This window comes from Octodon degus, unplaced genomic scaffold, assembly GCF_000260255.1.
Source record: "Octodon degus isolate 3935 unplaced genomic scaffold, OctDeg1.0 scaffold00002, whole genome shotgun sequence".
In the NCBI taxonomy this organism is placed as follows: domain Eukaryota; kingdom Metazoa; phylum Chordata; class Mammalia; order Rodentia; family Octodontidae; genus Octodon; species Octodon degus.
This window is the reverse complement of record NW_004524578.1, coordinates 26,094,670-26,111,080: the sequence shown is the minus strand read 5'-3', so window position 1 is coordinate 26,111,080 and position 16,411 is coordinate 26,094,670. Positions and strand designations below refer to the sequence as shown.

The window sequence follows — 16,411 nt, the reverse complement described above, 5'->3', positions numbered from 1 at the left end:
TTTCGTCTTCATACTTTTCTACTGGATGGTTAAGACCAAGGTAAAGCAGGACCTGTGCAACAAGAGTTGTAGCTTTTTGGTCTGACAAGGTCAGTGATACCCTATCTTTTTTTATCCATTCCTCAGTTGATGGACATTTGGGTTGTTTCCAAGTTTTAGCTATGAAAAATTGCACTGCTATAAACATGAGTGCACATAAATCACTGTGGTATGATGATTTCAGTTCTTTTGGAAAAATACCTAGGACGGGAATAGCTGGCTTGAGTGGGACCTCCCATCCTAGCTTCCTGAGGAACCTCCACACTGATTTCCATAATGGTTGTAACAGCCTGCACTCCCACCAACAGTAGGGAAGGGTTTCTTTTTCCCTGCAGCCTCTCCAGTATATGTTATTGGTTGACTTCTGATGATAGTCACCCTTTCTGGCATACGATGGTATGTCAGCACTGTTTTAATTTGCATCTCTTGAACAACCAATGATGTAGAACATTTTTTCATATATTTTATTTGCCATTTGTATCTCTTCATTTGTGAAGTGCATATGAATCTCAGATGCCCATTTCTGGATTGGGTCTTTGAATTTTGGAGGCCTGACAATTTTCTAAAATGTTTTTACCACTGTGAGGTAAGCCCTGGGTCTTAACAATGAGTTATACCACCAAGCTCACCCTTCTTCCATACACATTTTTTTTTTTTTTTTTTTTTTGCAGTACCAGGGACTGAACTCAGGACCCTGCGCTTGCCAGGGAAGCGCTCCCTGAGCCATCTCCCTGGCCAGTGCAGCAAGTGGTGCCAGGGATTGCATCCTGGTCCCTGCGCTTGCCTAATATTTTTTTTTTTTTTTTTAGGGACAGGGTCTCTCTATTAAGTTGCTCAGGCTGTGTTCCAACTAGGGACTCTCCTGTCTCAGCTTTCCTAGGTGCTAAGATCACCATGCATCACCATGACCAGCACTAAACTTATTCACAGTTATTGATCAAATTTTCTCTCTTGAATAAACTATAGCATTTTATGCTATCTGATAAAGTAATTCATTTTCAGATGTACCATGTAAATAGAATATCTAAAACATGCTTATGTCCACAGGTGCAGGGAAAGTCCTTATGATCCTCTGCTCCATTAAGTTGTAGTGTTGAGTATTATGTCCAGTGCCAGGAAAGTGACGAAGACAGTATCCTACTATCATTAGCCAAAACCAGTCATTGTAAGTCTTTCAAAATCCTTTTAGTCCATTTTTACCTGTGGTTCTTCCAATGGGTCAACTGAATTTTGTGCTATAACTATGGAAAACTATTACGTTCCTTTATGCTTCCTGTTATCTACCCTAAGGAATGTGTTCTTGCCCTCTGTTCAAGGTTGTTTAGTAACAAATAACTGTCTCTTTCCCCTCCCTAATCTAATTCCTGTACACACAGTCAGCTTAAGATGTATCTTGTAGGGGCCAGGGAGATAGTTCAATAGAATAAGAGCTTGCCTGGCAAGCACAAAGGCCTGAATTTAATCCTCGGTTCTGCAAAAAAAAAAAAAAAAAAAAAAAAAGATGTATCTTGTAAAAACAGCTTGCTCAACAAGTCCCTACACAGGCAAGTTGCGAATATCGCTGAATTGTGAAAGACCCCTTAGTCATGTGATTTTTTAGCTTTAAAAACTCCTTGCTGCCTGGGCTAGGGGACGATCAGTCTTCTCTTGTGTGAGAACTGACTGACAGCCCTGAGCTCAGTAAATAAAGGCTTGAATTCAAATTCCAATTTGGCTTCTGATCTGGTTTCTATGCTGAGTGACCCATAACAGTTCTATGGTTATTTCTCCATCTCATTTCTTTTTGTCTTTTTTCCTTTGTTGACAGAGGGATCCACTATGTAGTTCACGCTGGCCTTCAACTCAAAGCAATCCTCCTGCCTCAACTTCCCAAGTGCTGGGCATGTACTACCACACCCGGCCAGCCCAGTCTCATTACTTAGTGTCTATATCTGAACTCGCTCAAATTTTCTTCTTGGATAATCTAGTCAATGTAGAAGAGATACATTCCATTTAATCAATTTGACTTTTTTTTCCTTTAAGAAACTATTGAATTTTCTGTCAAGTCTACTGTTTTCTAATTCATTAATTTTTAACCTGGGTTGGGGAGATAGCTCAATAGAATAAGCACTTGCCTGGCAAGCAGAAGGTCCTGGGTTCAATACCCAGTACCACAATAAATAAATAAATAAATAAATAAATAACTTACCAATAGTTTCTTTTTAATTTTTAAGTTTTTTTAATAGTTACTTTTAAAAAAATAAGTTGTATTCATTATTTACTCTTATTAAGTTGATTGCCTTGCAAGAAATATTCTGAATTTGCTTTTTACTATGAATTTATTTCCTATTTTAATTTTCTGTGATTCTAGAGACTAAACACAGAATTTTGCACAAGATGCACTCCACACTGAGCTTGATTCCCAGCCCAACTCTTTCCTTCTCTAAAGAAACTATCCCACCTTTAAATTCTCCGTAGTGGAAAAATACTATATACACGTTAAGTATTAAAACTATTAACAGTTTTATTAGGATTCTAATAAACTAAACAGTTTTAAATAGGATTCCATGCAACAAAGATATATGCATTTATTCTTATTTCATTCCAACAAGTTTTAAATAGCAGTATTTTAAAAATAACATTCTTGGGAGACAAAATCACCTTGCAACTTTGGGAGAGACAGACATTCTAGCTGTGGACCAGACTTCAAGACAAAAAAGTAAACAAATGAAGCCACATACTTCCCTGGAGATGGACATCAGGGATTCATATTCTAAAGAGGTATCAGTCACCTTGAAGAAGCCAGTCACTAACCCAACCCCTACAGAAAAAGCCCCTGTTCCATGTTCATGCCCGCTTGCTACTTGACTTGCTTTCCCATTTGATCCTGATTTAATCAATTTTACCGGAGCAAAATTCGTACTTGTAGTCTTATTAGTTGACCATAGTTCTGTCATGTGCGAGTTCCTAAGGTTTCCATCATAGACCTGCCTTACCTCATGGTTTCACTCTATAAAAATCTCTAGAAAAGGCAGATTCCAGGGCAATCCACTCAGGTCCCCTTCTGTCTGTCTCTTAGACAGATGCTTTCTTTCAACCAATAAATATATTCTGCTAATAATAATAATAATAATAATCTTACCTCTTTTGTAGTACCTGCTCTTCCAGGTTCATGATTTATACAAAAAGGGCCAGTTTTCCAGGCCTCTGTGTCTCCACAGTCACAAAACCCTCCTCCAGTAGATGTATGCATCTAACCAATGAAAAATGAGTTTTATTTAATATCAAAATACATTTCAAAACAAGAAACAATGATGAAGATGACTTATACAATTTATGTTTGTGTGCCAGGTGTGGTGGCATCTGCCTATAAATCCAACTACTCAGGAGACTCAGGCAGGAGGATGATAAGTTCCAGGCCAGCCTAGGCAACATTACAAGACTCTATCTCAAAATATAAATTTAATAAAGGGCTTGGAATAAAATTCCAATGAATAAAATTCATGGCCAGAGGGGCTGGGGAGATAGCTCAGTAGAATAAGCACTTGCCTGGCAAGCACAAGGGCCTGAGTTCAATCCCCGGTTCCACCAAAAAAAAAAAAATCATTGGCAGAGCTAGATCCTGGGTTTACTCTCCAGTAGTGAAAAAAACAGAAAAAATTCACCAATATTTTAACCTTAATTGCCTTTAATGTAATAAAAACTAGATGTAACAAAAATCATTGTAGTTACTAAAAAAAAAATCAAAAATCTTGAATCATCATAATGAAATGAACTTTCAAAATTAATAAGCTTTTGAAAATATTTTTAAAATAGTTGTTTAAATTTTGAATTAATGGGAGACCAACTGAAAAGTGTGAAAAAGATATAACACCTAGAATGTCTGAATAAATGACTTTTTTGAATAAGCACTTATGAAATCAGTGTAATGATACTCATGTAGCATAAAATACAAAACCCTGGGGATGTAGCGCAGTAGCAGAGTATGTGCTTAATATGTACATGATCCTGGGTTCAACCCCTAACACCACAAAGGAAAAAGAAATCTATAAAATACAGCATTTACAGTGATGTCTCACTGCAACTAAAATTTACCCAACCTTTTTCCTTTCAGTCTTTTTAAAACAAAAAAAAATCAAAATACACTCAGAGGATAACAGAAACAAACTGATTTTGAGCACCCCCAACATATACTAAGGGTTCCACAAAATTCCATATGAACCATACTTTCAGAATTACTGGGAAACAGCCAGGGAGAAGGCTCAGTAGGATAAGCACTTGACTGGCAAACGCAAGGATCTGAGTTCAATCCCCGGTTCCGCAAAAAAAAAAAAAAAAATTACTGGGAAACAAAAAATAAACACTATGACTTTCATAGGACTTGTTCCAACAAGTTCCTGTTGTCTGTGGATGTAGTCAGTCAGAGAGGGGAGCTTAAGATACTGTACAAAAGAGCAGAAGGCGTAAAAGATGTGCCAGTGAAGGAAAACAGGAAACAGGAAAATTAAAAATGCTACACAAAGAAGGAAGAAAAAAAGGCCAAACCTTCCTTACTTCACTGCCATCATCATCTATGAAAGAAATTACACAGAAGAGAGTAAAATTAACAGAAGAAAGCATTTACTCCTCCCATTCATGAAATAAAAATAGGAAAAACTCAGACCATATGTGTACAGGAGATGTTTTGTTTTCTGTGGAAAAGAAGACAATAAAGCAAAAAATGTAAATAAGGCAGAGTGAAGGCAGACTGGGGGTACTACACACCTGTAGTCCCAGCACTTTGGAGGGTCAGGCAGGAGGATCATCAAGAGTTTTAGGGCAGCACTGGCTACAGAAGGCAGTTAAACCCTGTCTCAAAAAACAAACAAAACAAAATCTAGAAAATGAGACCTGATTCAACCAAGGAAGAAAAAATGAGGAGAGCTGGAGCTCAGTAGTAGAGCACTTCACTAGCATGTACAAGGTCCTGGGTTTAATTCCTAGTACTAGAAAAAAGAAGGAAGAATGAAGATGAAGAGGTGAGGGCAGAGGAGAGGAAAAAGGGAGGGATGTGGAAGGAGAGGACAAAGAAGAAAATAATCATACAGAAATGAATATAAATTATAGGGTGCCCAACATATGGACTCAAATAAAAAGTTAATAAATAGCATTGAAGCAAAGCAGTAAAAAAAGAGAGACTACATGAAGAAGTAGGGTCAGAGAAAGGAGTAGTTGATAGGCATAAGAGAACAAAAGTATAAGTGGAAACACTGAAGAAAATCAAAACAACAGAAAAAAAAATAGTATTTGAAACTATACACTAAGGAAACTCCCTGGAAATAAAGCTGTAAATCTATACATTGAAAGAAGCCATGAGTTTATGAGTAACTGAAGAACTTCTTTAAAAAATGTAGCCAGGGTGATTAACTCCTAAATATATCCCAATAAAACTATTAGACTTTTTTTGTTTTTCTTTTTGCTTTTTTGAGACAGTGTCTTGCTATGTACTTCAGGCTGGCCTTGAACTCACTATGTAATACAGGCTGGCCTCAAACTATGGAGACTCTCCTGCCTGAGCTTCACAAGTGCTGGGATTACAGGCCTGTGCCACCATTTGGGGAAAACTATTAGTCTTTAAAGTCTTGACAAAGATAGAAGAACAAAAAAATTAGACTAGCTTCAGACTTCTCAGTAACAAGAAAAAAAAACAAGGCTGTTAACAACAGAGCCTTGGGTTTTCTGTGTCACCGGGGACTGAATCCAGGGATGCTACATCCCAGCCTTTTTATTTGATATTGAGTCAGGGTCTCATTTAGTTGCTAGGGCAACTTGCAATCCTCCTACTTCAGCCTTCTGAATAGCTGAGATTACAGGTGTGAGCCGCTGAACACAATTTGTAAGGAGAAAAAGTGAAAACTAAGTATATTATTTCTAGCGGTGCTCTAAAAATGTCAGAATTTAGGCAACACTGTACACATGTACCCTTCCTAAGAGGTCTTAAGGATCTGCAAACACTTTTTAAAACAAGATAATAAAATATTTTAGAGCTAGGCAGGTGATGCACACGTGTAATCCCAGCACTCCAGAGGCTGAGGCAGGAGGATGGCTGCAAGTGTGAGGCAGGTCTGGGCTACACAGTGAGATTCCGTCTCAGAAAAACAATCTTAGGTTTTACAGGCCACACAGCTTGTTCAAAATATCACTTTGCACTCTCTAGTTGAAAAGTATCCACAGATATAATGGTTGATACATTGTGTCAACTGGAATTTAGTAGCCTAACTAAGTCATTTAGCAGTTCTACATCCTGTTGTATAGAGGACATACCCTAGGGAGGCTGATTACACTCTAGGATGTTGTAACGGTTGATTCATAGTATCAACTTGAGAAGTTTAGATGCTTAACTAAGTGACTCAGCAGCAGCTAGGATCTTCACTTTATAAATATCCTGAGCCTGTGCAAGAGAGGGATATACCTGCAGTAGGGCAGGTAGCCCACATACAATATAAGGGAGGAAAGGAGGCTTGCTTCCCCATTTTGTTCTTGTTGGTTTTGCTGGTTTCCACTGTCATGAATTACAGCCTCTGTGCCACTCCACCTTGCCTTGAAGCCAGCTGGTTATGAACTGAAACACAAACTGTGAGCTTTAAATAAACCTCTCCTTTAACTCTGCATATCAGGTATTTTTGTCTCAATATTGAGAAAAAAGTAACCAATACAACACACAGTGTACAAATTGATCAGTATGGTGAGGTTCCAAAAAGACTTTATTTATGAGTACTGAACTTTTTTTTGGAATGGAGCTGAACCCAGGGCCTGGTGCTTGCTAAAATGTGTTCTAGTACTAAGCTGCACCCCTACATTTAGTTTCCTATCACTTTTATTAATCATGCAATAGCCTCCCTTTTCTCCTAAATATATAAAAAACATTCTTATTTTACACACCATACAAAAATAAAAGGCCAGATTGATTCATAGGCAGTAGCTAGAAACTTCAGAAAAAGTATATACAGTGAACATTTAACTGTAGAGCCACCAAAAAAAGCAGGGATATGGACAGAAAAACATAAACATAGGACTTGAAACACAGAAAGACTACAACCAAAGGGTGGAGAAAGAGAAAAGAAAAAAAAAAAAAAAAAGTCCAGAAGATTAGTATTACACGGTAACAGAAAAGAGCCAAAGGACACCATTCAAATAGACTGACTAGATACCAAAACGCTGAGTTGAGTTGGGCATGGTAGAGTATGCCTCTAATCCCTGCACTGAAGCAGAAGGATCACTGTGAATTCGAGGCCAACCTGGACTACATAAGCAGGGTAAAGGTCAGCTTGCACTGCATAGTGAGACCCTGTCTCAAAAAACCCTGCCTGTTAGGCTAGACATTAATTTTTTTTATCAAGGTTGCCTCTAGGCCGGGGAGATGGCTCAGTAGAATAAGTGCTTCCCTGGCAAGCACGAGGGCCTGAGGTTGCCTCTAGGAAGGCCAATACAACAGGATAGATAGATAGATAGATAGATAGATAGATAGATAGATAACGTTTATATTTTCTTACATTAACCGAATTCTGGAAAAGCAGTTTTTAATATATTGCCTAGGTTTTTTTGTTTGTTTTACAGTGCCAGGGATTAAAACCAGGCCCTTGTGCATATCAAGTACATGTTCTACTATTGAGCTATGTAATTTTTTTCCAATAAAGAAGTTTTAAGTGCTGTTGTACTTGAAAGCAATGTGCAGCTGGGCATGGCGGCACACACCTGTAATCCCAGCAAGGTAGGAGGCTAAGGCAGGAGGCTCACAAGCTTGAGCTCAGCCTGAGCAACTTAGCAACTTAGAGACATGTCTCAAACCTTAAAAAAATAAATAAATAAAAAGGACTGGAGATACAGCTCAGTATTAAGGTCTGGGGTTAAATCATCAGTACCAACGGTTTAGGGGAGACAATATATAAATATACTTTCTTATCATGTGGGATTACAGTATATATAAAGGAGGAGGATGCTAAAATAGATGGAAATCATTTTCATAATTAAATCTTAACCATCAGTTTTGCCTATGATTTACCTCCTTTGATCCTAACATTTCTTTTCTTTCTTTCTTTTTTTTTTTTTTTTTGGCAGAACCAGGGATTGAACTCAGGCCCTTGTGCTTGTCAGGGAAGTGCTTATTCCACTGAGCCATCTCCCTGACCCCTAACATTTCATTTTAATAAATGTTTATCAAAAGTCTGTTTCCTACAATCTGAGGTACAGGATCTCAGGATAAATCCTGAGGGGATTTCACTGACCTTATCAGATCCAAAAGCTACAACTCTTGTTGCATAGGTCCTGCTTTACCTTGGTCTTAACCATCCAGCAGAAAAGTATAAAAACAAAGTATAAGAAGTAAAGTCATAGTGTTATATTGAGCTGTAGGGGACTCAGGTCAACAACTTCTCACATTGCCAGTCCCAATACTATTATGGACTACTGGACTCTTTTAGAATATTTTGCTGAGTTAACACATGTATAATATTTAAATGATGGAACTAAACAAAAAAGGGGATACAGATGAATGTCCATTTTGTATCTGTGTATTCAAAATGGTTAGGATAGATATATAGTTACATTCTCTTAATGAATAGAGGGATTTGTTCTAATGGTGTTTGTAAATAGAATATCATGTCCGCATCTTGTACAGCAAATAACCACTAGGAAGAGAGTATGCAATGTGTTAATTATTGAAACTGTCCTACCAAATTGATTTGAAACTGTCTCATTGCTATTTGTTTCTCAATAAAATTATGGAAAAAAATTAAAATAAAAAATAAAGGAAAAAAAAAGTCCGTTTGCGTGCCCTGGGTGATTCCGGAAGAAACAGGACCACAGCGTGAACATGAGGAAACAAAGAAAACCAGAAAGTATGCGACCATGAAGCGAATGCTTAGCCTCAGAGATCAGAGACTCAAAGAAAAGGATAGATTAAAACCTAAAAACAAAGATCCCAGTGCTCCAACGGAAAGAGAAGTCCCCCAACATCCTTTCTGCTTATCCTTCCAGTATAATACATAGCGGGGCCCACCTTATAATATCCTGGTTGATACCAGCTTTATCAACTTTTCCATCAAAGCCAAATTGGACTTGGTACAATCAATGATGGAGTGTCTGTATGTCAAGTGTATCCCTTGTATAACTGATTGTATAATGGCAAAAATTTGAAAAATTGAGACAGAAGTATCGAGTGGCCCTAAGGATTGTCAAGGATCCACAGTTTGAATGATTACCTTGCACACATAAAGGGGTCTATGCAGACAATTGCTTAGTGTAGAGAGTAACTCAGCACAAGTGTTACATTGTGGCCACAGTTGACTGGGACCTTAAATGGAGAATCGGGAAGATCCCTGGAGTTCCTATCATGTACATTTCTAATCACAGATACAACACTGAACAGATGCCAGATGATTATGGAGCCCCTTGCTTGTGATTCGTACAAGACAAAGTTCCTCTGCCTCCTTCCAACCAACTTTTTGTTTTCAGTTCATTCAGCATGCTATAGCATGAATTATTCACCCACTTGCTATATTATCAGCTGAGTATGGTTAAATAAACTCCCGTTTTGATGCTTTAAAAAAAAAAGTCTGTTTGCCCTAAGTACTACAACAGACTTTAGAGGTATAAAGCATGTGAGACCTAAACCTGTCCTTGAGAAGTTTATAGTCATGAGAGGGGAAAAGACATACAAATAAGATTTAACCATAGGTAAGAAACAAGATTGGTGGTGGGTATTCCTACCTAATTACTAATATACTTTTCACCATTGAAATAGTATTTAATAAGTACAAATACATGACATTAAAGTTGGGACCTAAAATAGGAATAACAATAAAATCACTGTTTTCTGAAGTAAGGCATCAAGTCCTAATCAGTTACTACTAACACAGCTAGCAGTTAGCTATAGACTTTAATTTTCTTCACAGCTTTGCTTTTATAATTCTAGTCCTAAGGACTAGATTAGAAATTAGTTCAGCTGTGTCTGGTGGCACATGACTGTAACTTTCACCACTCAGGAGGCTGAGGCAGGAGGATGGCCACAAGTTTGGGGCCAGTTCGTGCTACACAGTGAGTTCAAGGCCAGCCTGAACTACATAGGGAGATCCTGTCTCAATGCAAACAGTTGGGCATGCTGCATACACCTATAATCTCAGCACTGGGGAGGCTGAGGCAGGAGGATCACCATGAGGCCAGCCTAGGCTACATAGTGAATTCAAGGCCAGCCTGGATTACATAATGAAACTATCTCAACTCTCCCCCGCAAAAAAAAAAAAAAAAGTCCCCAAAGGGCAAACTTCTTTCCTTGGCTGTATGAAACAATCCTCAAAGACCCCCTTCCTCAGTATCCAAGCTACGCTTAAGATGATTTTTTTTTCCAATATGATGTAAAAGGTGGGGCCGGGGAGATAGCTCAGTAGAATAAGCACTTGCTGGCAAGCGCGGGGTCCTGAGTTCAATCCCCAGTACAGAAAAAAAAAAAAAAAAAAGATGTAAAAGGTAATGGGTAAAATGTGCTCATGCACACTAACACCAGTTGTTAGACAGCTTTAACTAGCTTTATAGTTAAAGCTTAGTAGGGTCTGTTTTTTTTCTCTAGGTATGTTTTAACTGGCTTTGGAATGTGTTCAATCAAAGAGCAGCATCATACTCACTCTCAAGGCTCTATAAGGCGGCCTGATTCTCAGAATCAACGTTCAAGATACCAGAAGACCCTGCTTAGGTGAACTCAGCCACAAGTTTTGTTTTTTTCTGTTTGATTCAGTCATTATTTTGATTTCTTGTCCTTGGAATTAAATCTACTCATCAAAGACACTAGTCTCATGTACAAGAATGATTAAAAAAAAAAAAAAAAATATATATATATATATATATATATGTATACAGCAAAAGATATACAACAAAACAAAGCTGGAGAAAAAAAAATTTGTTTTTGAGGCAGAGTCTCACTATGTAGTTCAGGCTGGCCTTGAGCTCAGAACGTAGCTTAGGATGGCTTAAAATCACAGCAATCTTCCTGCTTTAGCCTCCCAAGTGTTGGGATTATAGGCATGCACCACCATGCCTGGTAAAGGCTCAGAATTTTAGCTCCCTGCCATTCTCAAAAGTTGTTTTAGAACTATTGTGCCACTAAAAACTTGTCTTGGTCTTTGTTCATGTAACATCTGATCTTGAGTCTCACCCTGCCATTACTCTCCTTTTTCTCCTTCCCTGTAACAATACATACCCTTATTTCTCCCAATTTTGTTTTCATTTTTTTGGAGACAGGGTCTTGCTATATAGTGCAGACTCGTCTGAAACTCCCTGAACATCTCAGGCTGGCCTCAAAGTCACTCCTGCTTCTAGCTCTCAAGAGCTTGGATTACCGGTGTGTACTACCATATCCCACACTTCCATTTTTTATAAATGTATTTCTTTTTTTAAATTGTATTTTATGGAATGTTTTATTATACACTATATAAAAAGAGTTAAATATATTATTTTGAGACAAAGTCTCACCAAGTAGTTGTGTAAGTGGGATTGAAATTGTGATTCTCCTGCCTCAGCCTCCCAAAGTATTAGGATTATAGTTTTGTTTTTTATGGGTGACTAATACTATGTATGTAAAAATCACTCTTGTAGTTTTTATTTATTTGGTTTTTCTGCAGTACTAGGGGTTGGATCCAGACCCTTCTAAGCCTTTTTTAAAATTTTGAGATAGGGTCTTACCAGGTCATTAAGTTACCTAGGCTGAGCTCAAACTTAAGAAACTGGGCCAGACAGATAACTCAGCAGCACAGCGTCTGCCTGGCAAATACAAGGTCTTGAGTTTGATTCCTGGTATTAACAAAAATTAAAAAATAAACAAATAAACAAATAAACTTCCGATCCCCCATCCTCAGCCTCCCCAATTACTAGTTTTACAGGCATATATCATATTTTCTTTATGCACTTATCTGTTGGTGGGCAACTACACTGGTTCCCTATCTTGGTGAACTATGCTGCAATAAACACAGCTATACAGTAACTCTATCCCATAGTATGCTGACTTTAATTCTTTGCAGATATAGCAAGGAGTGGTACAGCTGGATCACATGGTACAGTAGTTCTATTTTTAGTTTTTCTGATGTAGTTATTCTTTAAACTATCTGTATGATTTATACATACTTTTGTATAAAGTGCTGTGTCCCACCAAAAAGTTGTAAAGGGCCACCTCCAGAAGTAGTAGATGCTCTATCACAAAGTGTATTTAATAGAGGCTAACGGCCCATCTACCAGTTCTGTTTAGCAGGAATTTAAATACTGGTCAAGAATTTGGACTAGGAAAAAAAAAAATTTGGACTAGAAAGCCATCAGATTCTCGCTAACTCAGATTTTATGGGTCTGTTTTCATACCTTGTAACGATGATTTTTATGAACACTATTCTGGAAGCAGTCCATACAGAGTACACATGTTGGATCAATTGCACAGTCCCTGGAAAAAATTAACAATTAGATTCCAAAATTTAGATTACTTTGATACTTAAGGTATGACTATCATGTGAATGAGTTTCTTCTATCACACACAAACTAAATATGAAAATTGTTCAAGACCTAGATTTCAAAAATATTTTGAGCAAAGACATGTGGGCATTATTTTAGCCTTATCTGAAAACATAAGTGTTCATTTTGGTTTTTATTTCTTGAATTTTCCTTGTAATTCTGAGCTTGCACCTTGGTATTGAGCTGTTAAGAAACAAGTCAAAATTCTGTGAAAAATGACCAGTGACATTCCATTATCTGCTACCAGCTCACCTCATTACACTTATAGTTTATAAATACTGGTTATACATTATTAAATGAAGTTTGCATAAAGACAAAATTTATTGCAATACAAGAACCATAAGGAAAGGAATTTTTTTTTTTATACACTGATAAGTCCTAAGCACCTAGAACAGTGCCTTTTGAGGACACAATTTCACTATGCAGTTCAGCGTGGCCTTGAATTCACTTTGTAGCCTAGGCTGGCCTCTAACTGGCAGCAATCCTGTCTCAGCCTTCCAGAGTGCCGAGATTACAGACATGTACCACCTCCCCTTAGCACACAATACAGTGTTTACTGAAAGAATGAAATTCAATCTCTTGCCTACTAACAACTTCTAAAATGTAGTACTTGATACTTTTAGGGAATCACTAAGAACAACATAAATCAGTCCAAGGTGTTAGATTGATTTTTTAAAATATTCTATTTAAAAGAGTTGTAGAGATGAAATTTGGAAGTTTGAAAATGAATTTTAGGGCTAAGGATGAAGCTCAGTAAAGTGCTTGCCTAATATAAGTGAAGCTCTAGGTTTAATTTTGAGCAACACATACATAACACACACACACACACACACACACACACACACACATTTTAAAAGGCTATGAGGATATGAAGGTTGCCTAGAAATATTTATTTATTTATTTATTTTGGCAGAACCGGGGATTGAACTCAGGCCCTTGTGCTTGCCAGGCAAGTGCTTATTCCACTGAGCCATCTCCCCAGCCCCAGAAATATTCTTTAAAACATGTATACTCTATTAACCCTTGGGAGTAGGGCTTCTCACCCTTAGGAACCTGACATTTTCAGTGGACTAGATGACTATTTGTTGGGGGTAGGTAGAGGGATTGGTCCTGTGCATTGCACAACGTTAGCAGCAACGCTGGCCTCTACCCACTAGATACCAGTGTCAGTCTTTGGTTGCAGCAATGTAGCCATGAAATTTTTGGAGACAGAAGTTCTACAAATGTCTAAAGTGCTTTAGTTGAAGCTCACTGCGCTTTATCTAAAAGTATGTAAGCTAGGGGCTGGGGAGATGGCTCAGTGGAATAAGCGCTTCCCTGGCAAGCGCAAGGGCCTGAGTTCAATCCCTGGTTCCACAAAAAATAAATAAACAAACAAATAAATAAATAAATAAATAAATGTATGTAAGCTAAATGAAGTTATAAGATAAAAATGCAAGGTAATTTTTGTCCTGAGAAAAGAGCAGGATAAAGATAGTATGTTTCAAATAAGCATTAACACCCCAGTTCCACCAAAAAAAAAAAAAAAAGCATTAACAATATATAACCAATCAACTCTAAAATTAGAGGGAAGCAAAGACAATAAAGACTGTTATCATAAATTCTAAAAATTCATACTCCAATAAAGAGGAAAACATAAAAGTGCTGCTTTGCTCTAAAGTCAACAATTTCAGGCAAGGGTAGGAAGTAAAAAAAAATTTCTTTGATCTATTATGATGTTTAAGGCAACTGCTCTTAAATCAATCAAAAAGCCTAAAGATGTTTCTAATTTCCCTACCACTGGCTTCTTCAACTAAATTCTAGTTGTTCCCAAAGGTCCACAATCCTTCACCCGCAACTATGAAATCCAAAAAATCCTGAAGTTTTGTTATTTTGCAGGCTTGCACCAAATCTCAGTTATTTAAAGAACAATAAGAAAAGAAAGATGAAGTGGAAGAAGAAAGAGAAGAAAAAGAAGAAAGGAAAGAGAAAGAGGAAAAAGAGGAGGAAGGAGCAGCATGACATGACAACAGACTTTACTCAGATCACTGTGACCACTGTTTTGTTACAGAAATCTTGCTGTGTTTGATTACAGGACCCTGTCTTGACTCTGTTGGGGAAGTATTCAGAATTTGGAAATATACCTGGCCCCAGAGCTGTAGGATAAGAGTAGTATGACTACATTACACTCAAAGCAAAAATTCTACTAATTAAATGCTTTTGGAGGCTGGGGAGATAGCTCGGTGGTCTAAGTGCCTGCCTGGCAAGTGCAAGGACCCAGGTTTGATCCCCATTACCATATGCCATGCCTGCCCCAGAACCACCGGGTGTGCTGTCCTGTCTCCAAAACTGGATGTGGTGGGGCATGCCTGTAATCCCAGCACTGGGGAGGCCGAGACAGGAGGATCACTATGAGTCTGAACTGTGTAGTAAGACCCTATATGCAATAAAAAAATACTTTAAAAAAAATGGTTTTAGAGAACAGGAAGAAAAAAAAGTAAGGAAATTGTTTAACTACAAGTCACATGGTTCAAAAATAAGCTGCATAAGCAAAGACATATTTAAAGTATAAAAGGAAGCTAGCTAGGTAGTAAATATAGTATAAGTAGTTACAAACCAAAAAACCATAGACTAGGTATGAAATAGCAAGTTCATAATTTTAATCAATCCTGTAAATCTCTAGTTCTTACCTACAAGAATATGTTGTCTCTCCACTTTTGAAAACCTTCCCACAGAGTTGAAAAGCTCCACTCTGCTTCAATTTCTCTAAGCAAATATCGGGATCTTCTCCAAATAAATACCATTCCAGTGGAGTAAATATTGATAACTGTACATTCTCTTCTTGCTTTTCCAAGTCTGGATCCATTTCAGCAAAATAAATTTCTGGCACCAACTGTGCCAAATGATGCAAGAAAGCAGTATAAAAATCAACTTGCTGATCCCACCACTGAAAGAAAAGATAATAACAGATTATTTTAGAAGTTCCCTCTAGGATAATTCTCTATTTTCAAGATGATTTACAATATATTTTGCCCTTTATCAATACAAAAGGCAGGTGGAGAATTAAATAAAATTAACCTTGGAAATAAGAAGTTATCCATATATAATAAATATCTGGAAACAAAGAACAGTTATCTGTAGTGAGAAAGAAAAAAAAAAACTACCCTTCCCAGTGGAATGGCTATCTTTTAAAATTATTAGTATATGTTTGTGACACACAAGGACTAGCCATTCTTGTTGTAAAAATGATTCCATCATCAGTCACAAGCTCCACAAAGCATTCTCTATTTGTTAAACTACCTTAGGGAATCATTAGTGCTTAGTAACAGGTCAAAATGCATGCAAGCCAGAGTTCTATAAACACAAAATGCACCCATCATAGAAAACAAAAGCCAGGCATGGTGGCGCACACCTAAGAATCCTAGCATTTGGGTAGCTGAGGCAGAGGATTACAATTCAGGCCATCCTGAGCTACAGAGTTCAAGGCCAGCCTAAACTACATAGAGAGATCTTTCTTTAAAAAAAGGCCGGGGTTGGGGAGGTGGCTGGGGAGATAATTCAGCTATCTAAGCACCTTCCTTGCAAACACAAGGACCCAGATTCAATTCCTGCAAGCCATACTGGCCGAGGAACCCTGGGTGCGCAGTGCCAGCCACTGAAACCAGGTGTGGTGGCCCACATCTATAATCCTAGTGTCTGGGAGGCTGAGACAGGAGGATCACTATGAGTCTGAGCTACGCAGCACGACCCTGTACCAAAGAAATAAAAGAAAAAAAAAATTTTAAAGGATAAATTTAACCTCATCAAAAGTAAAATCTTCGGGGCTGGAGAGATGGCTCAGTGGTCTAAAGCACCTACTTGAAACAAGCTTGGCAAAGCACAGGGACCG

General features: G+C 37.8%; 1 protein-coding gene and 1 pseudogene across 1 annotated transcript in view; one reads left to right on the top strand and one right to left on the bottom strand.

Annotated features, from left to right (window-relative positions):
* Positions 1-16,411, bottom strand: part of Ubr1 (ubiquitin protein ligase E3 component n-recognin 1) — a 188,172-nt gene that overhangs the window by 134,497 nt on the left and 37,264 nt on the right. The window contains exons 2-4 of the mRNA XM_023712531.1: positions 15,213-15,469; positions 12,397-12,475; positions 3,161-3,271 (exon numbers count right to left, since the gene is read on the bottom strand). Of these exons, the coding sequence (XP_023568299.1) occupies positions 3,161-3,271; positions 12,397-12,475; positions 15,213-15,469 (447 nt within the window). The remainder of the gene's footprint in view (positions 1-3,160; positions 3,272-12,396; positions 12,476-15,212; positions 15,470-16,411) is intronic.
* LOC105741545 lies at positions 8,890-9,457 on the top strand (annotated as a pseudogene).